This window comes from Aythya ferina (assembly GCF_964211825.1).
Source record: "Aythya ferina genome assembly, contig: HAP1_SCAFFOLD_92, whole genome shotgun sequence".
Lineage (NCBI taxonomy): Eukaryota > Metazoa > Chordata > Aves > Anseriformes > Anatidae > Aythya > Aythya ferina.
In genome coordinates this window covers 551,250-556,468 of record NW_028181425.1, presented here as the reverse complement: position 1 = coordinate 556,468, position 5,219 = coordinate 551,250, and the positions used below count along the sequence as shown (strand labels likewise).

General features: G+C 51.7%; 1 protein-coding gene across 1 annotated transcript; it reads right to left on the bottom strand.

Annotated features, from left to right (window-relative positions):
• Positions 1–2,655: 2,655 nt before the first annotated feature.
• On the bottom strand, positions 2,656–3,579 carry LOC311428554 (olfactory receptor 14C36-like; the record flags this gene model as incomplete). The annotated part of the gene is made up of 1 exon (XM_084539951.1): positions 2,656–3,579. The coding sequence occupies one exon, from the start codon at positions 3,577–3,579 to the stop codon at positions 2,656–2,658; it is 924 nt and encodes a 307-aa protein (XP_084396077.1).
• Positions 3,580–5,219: the final 1,640 nt, after the last annotated feature.

The following is a 5,219-nucleotide window of genomic DNA, read 5'->3' as shown; positions in this document are numbered from 1 at the left end:
AGCATAAGATGACCTGCACACCCGAGTTCCTGATCCCAAACCCTTGAAGTCCCTTTGATTGCTCGCAGATTATGCATTGCCATTTCTTCTCCTTCCAGATGTAGGACGAGCAATCTGTAATAGTCTGAGGGTTGAACCAAGCTGGGAAGTCTCATAGAATCACAGTATCATAGAATATCCCGAGTTGGAAGGGACCCATAAAGATCATCAAGTCCAACTCCTGGCACTGCACAAGTCTACCCAAAAGTTTAGACCATGTAACTTCTTCTCCATAATTTTACCAGGCACTGACGTGAGACTGACAGGCCTGTAATTGCTACGGTCTTCTTTCTTACCCTTCGTGAAAATTGGGACAACATTTGCCAGCTTCCAGTCTACTGGGACCTCTCCAGATTCCCAAGATCATTAAAAAATAATTGAGAGAGGTCCCGTGATGACATCAGCCAGCTCTTTAAGCACCCTGAGATGAATCCCATCTGGACCCATGGACTTGTATGGATCCAGGTGGAGCAACAAATCCTGCACACTTTCAGGGTTGGTTGGGAGTTTGTCATTCCCACCGTCTTGGTCCACCTGCTCAGGGCACCCAGGGTCCTGAAGCCCATCATCAGCATTGAAGACAGAGGTGAAGAAGGCATTAAACGTCTCTGCTTTGCCTATGTCATTGTCTGTGAGGAGACCTTCCCCGTCAAGCAGCGGACCTATGTTTTCTTTGGTTCTCATTTTTCTATTAAAATATCTAAAAAACCCTTATTTATCATCTCTCACAGACATGGCCAACGTCAACTCTAGTTGGGCTTTGGCCCCATGAATTTTCTCCCTACAAACACGAACAGTGTCCCTGTATTCCTTCCTCGTCACCTGACCCTCCTTCCAGCAGCCGTACACTTTCTTTTTCTGTCTAAGCTCCAGTAGAAGATCCCTGGTCAGCCAGGCCAGCTTTCTGCCCTGCCTACCTGCCTTCTGATATTTTGGAATCACCTGATCTTGTGCTTTTAGGAGGCAGTGCTTAAAGACTGACCAGCACTGATGGACACCTATACCTTCAAAAGCACCTTCCCAGGGGACCTTGCTGACTAGTTCCCTGAGCAGCCTCAAGTCTGCTTTCCCCATATCCAGGGCTGAAGTTTTGGTGGCAGTTTTCCTTCTCTCACCATAAATTCTAAACTCAACTACTTCATGGTCACTATGACCGAGACAGCCGCCAATTGCCACGTCTCCCACAAGACCCTCTCTGTTTTCCAGCAACAGATCAAGGAGGGCACCTTTCCTAGTTGGTTCCCTTAGCACCTGAACCAAGAAGTTATCATCTAGGTGCTTTATGAACCTCCTGGACTTACTCGTGTCAGCCGTGTGGTGATCCCAGTTGACGTCTCGCAAGTTGAAGTCCCCCATAAGGACAAGGGGAGTTGATCTCGAGGCATCTCTTAGTTCTGCAAAGAATAATTCATTGGTGTTGTCATCTCCTAATGATGTCTCCTTGTCATCTCCTTGTGATGTCCTTAACCCGGGCCCCAGGAAGGCAGCAGACTTCCCTTAGAGGAGGGTACCTTCTACATATTGGACCCTCTGTTTCGTTGATTGTTGAATCACCCACAACTAAAACTCTCCTTTTCTTCCTCCTGTCTGTGGTCACTATAGAGGGGGTTGGCCTTTCCAACCCTAGCAATATATCTGGTGGAGGGGGATTGTAGCCTTCTCCATCCATCGATTGCCTTTTAGCCTCCAGGGCCTTATATCTGTTGTTCAGGTCTACCTGATAGGGTGATATGGGTGAAGGAGGATTTTACCAGCCACCTCGAGCCTGGACTTGTTTCCTTTCATTCATATCCTTCTGCCTTGTGTCTGCTGAGGGATGGATACTTCATTCCCTTTGAGTTGGGAAATTCCTGGTGCCTGTTCTTGTTCCACAGAGGCCAGAGTTAGGCATCAACAGTCTATCTCCCTCTCTGAATCCTAGATGTTCATAAGTTTTATAACCTCTTTTCATAGCTCAGCTACCATGCAGAGCAGGTCTTCCACCTGCTCATATCTTACGCAATTGCTGTCTCTGCAGCTGTCCAACGGTGGTGTAAAGCTTTGGCACTCCCTGCAGCCTGACACCTGGACAGCTGTGTACTTTTTTGGAAGTTCAGTTTGGGTCCCCACCTCCTTTCTGGAAAGTGTGGAGGTGGCCTTCTGCTGTTTGCCCTGAGCGGTCTGTCACAGGAACTCACTGCAGCACCCTGCCTGCATGAACTGCCACACAGACTGCCACAACATGCCCTGACTGGTACCTAATGTCTTGTTTGCCTGCTCTGTGCACAGCATTTCTGGTTGCTCATGCTCCCTAGGGTCTCCCAATTGGCTCCTGAAGGGCTGTCTTCAAACTACAGAGGGGGGCAGTACTGAAGGGAAACCCCTGCACACCGCAGTTCCCCTGCTCCTATGCAGAAGGTGTCTGCCCTGGAGCCAATCACCTTGGTGAGTGAGAGTCATTATAATTGGGTGAAATGGGTTTAAATACACAGGCACAATGAATAGTGAGGTTTAATGGTAAACAACAATTCTAATAAACTGGGAAAAAAATACCGCAAGACAAGAATAGAAACCAGGCTTGGCCTATCATGAGTAACATTATGAGCAATTTTCAGAAAAATGCAGTAAGCTTATGGCTTATGAAATACACCCAGTCATCAGTTTCCACATTACATCCTTGAGGTCCTGGTTCCTCATGCTGTAGATGAGGGGGTTCACTGCTGGAGGCACCACCGAGTACAGAACTGCCAGCGCCAGGTCCAGGGAAGGAGAAGAGATGGAGGGGGGCTTCAGGTGAGCAAACATGACTGTGCTGACAAACAGTGAGACAATGATCAGGTGAGGGAGGCACGTGGAAAAGGCTTTGTGCCGTCCTTGCAGTGAGGGGAGCCTCAGCACAACTCTGCAGATCTGCACATAGGACAGAGCAATGAAAATAAAACACCCCAACATTAGAAAAGCAGTAAGCACAATCATCCCAGCTTCCCTTATGTAGGAGTCTGAGCAGGAGAGCTTGAGGATCTGGGGGATTTCACAGAAGAGGTCCCGGGCATTGCTTTGGTCAAGAGGTATTGAAAATGTATTGGCAGTGTGCAGCACAGCGTTGAGAAAGCCACTGCCCCAGGCAGCTGCTGCCATGGTGGCACAGGCTCTGCTGCCCAGGAGGGTCCCGTAGTGCAGGGGCTGGCAGATGGCAACGTAGCGATCATAGGCCATGATGGCGAGAAGAGAAAACTCTGCTAGAAGGAAAAAGAGTAGCAGAAAGAGCTGTGCCACACATCCTGCATAGGAAATGGTCCTCATGTTCCAGAGGGCATTGGCCATGGCTTTGGGAACAGAGGTGGAGATGCCACCCAGGTCGAGGAGGGCGAGGTTGAGGAGGAAGAAGTACATGGGGGTGTGAAGGCGGTGGTCGCAGGCTACGGCTGTGATGATGAGGCCGTTGCCCAGGAGGGCAGCCAGGTAGATGCCCAGGAAGAGCCAGAACTGTAAGAGCTGCAGCTCCCGTGTGTCTGCAAATGCCAGCAGGAGGAACTCAGTGATGGAGCTGCTGTTACACATTTCCTACCTTTGGGCAAGGGAGCCTGACAAAAGGAAGAAATGACAGTGCAAAATTTAAGGACTTCTTTTGGACCACTACATATCTCAAGAAACACCCCACAAAGCAAAACACTGCCTCATTCATTTCAGGAGGATCTTTCTGCTGCTCCTTGTCTTATGTCTGGTTGTTGCTCTGAGGGTGCCACAACAAGCAGGGTGCTCTGCTGTGAGCTCTGCGGCAGTCAGCCCTGGTCTGCAGCAACACTTAGAAGGGAACCTGGAGTGATCTGAGAAGTCTGCTGGCCAGGGACATCTCCCAGTTTGCAGGTCATGAGGAGAAGGTCAAATAATTCCTCAAAAAACAACAAAGCTGATGTTGGTACTGTCTGTAGGCTAAGGTGTGTGAGGTGCCTCAGAGCAGCAGCAATGCTCCAGGAGCCTTAGTTTCTTATACAGATACTACAGCTCCATTACCATCCCTCTCACTCACAACACAGGTAGGAAAATGGAAGCAGAGATTGTAGAAGGTGCACTGCCTTCAGGTAGGTCTTGCCTTGCAGTTCTGCTGTGCAGTGCCCTGGGGAGGTGTGGGGCTGTGAGCAGCCTGTCCCTGGCAGCAGGCTCTGGGCAGCAGCAGGACCCTGCCCTGCCATGCCGGGGGAGCTCCTTCCACCCGCAGCTTCTCCCCGCAGCCCCTGGGCAGCTCCCTGGCCAGGCTGAGTGCTGAGCCTGGCAGGCAGCAGAGGCCCTGCCCTGGCACACAGCCCCTGGGGCACAGCAGGGACCCTGCTCTGCACCACAGCCCTGGGCACCCCTGCCTGCACCCCCGGCTGCACAGCCTGCAGCCAGCCCCAAGAGAAGGGAGCCCTCGGGCCCTGCACGCTGACCCTGCAGCACACAAGCCCTGCATGCCCTTCAACTCCAACACTGACTGTACTCCTGACAGCTCCCATCGGCTGAGGGCTGTGCCAGCTCCAGGAGAGCCTGGCAGGGCATGCCGAAGCATTGCCCTGTACCCAGAGACCTACCGTGGGGAGGTGGCTCTGATGATTTCTCTCCCTGCCAGCTCTCCTCTGCCTTCCCCCCCAGGCTGCCCTGAACCTCTCTCCCACTTCTCTCTCCTTCCCCCATGCCAGCTGCAGGCAGTGCCCCCAGCCCTGCTGCCCCTGGCAGAGGAGCTAAGTGGCTGAAGCAGCTTTTCAAGTAGTCCAAGTCTGATGCAAACTCCAAAGCCTCTCACAGCCTTAATGATTCCACTGAGGGACATTACTGACAAAGTCTCCCCATGGCCTTGTTAGAGCAGAAAAGTGCAGGCAGTGATTACAGGGAGACCAAGGCCAAGGAAACGTGGACCTGAGGCTGAGGAAACCTTGATGTGAGCCAGTCAGACCCTGACTCCAGCCCCTGGGAAGGGAGATCCTGTCCCTCCAGTGGGGTTTAGGGCTCTTCCTGGGTCAGTGCAATATGGGGATGGGCAATGCCAAGCACAAGGCTACAGGAGGACATCTCCTAGGCTCCCCAAGGAGGATGAGGAGGCAATGAAACTGTGATGCTGTAAGGAGAAGGTGTCTCCTCATAGGCCTCCATGACAGAGACTAAAGCCAGAGCCCAGCACACAAAGCTGTTAGCTCTGTTGAAGGCTTTCAACCTTGCAAAATATC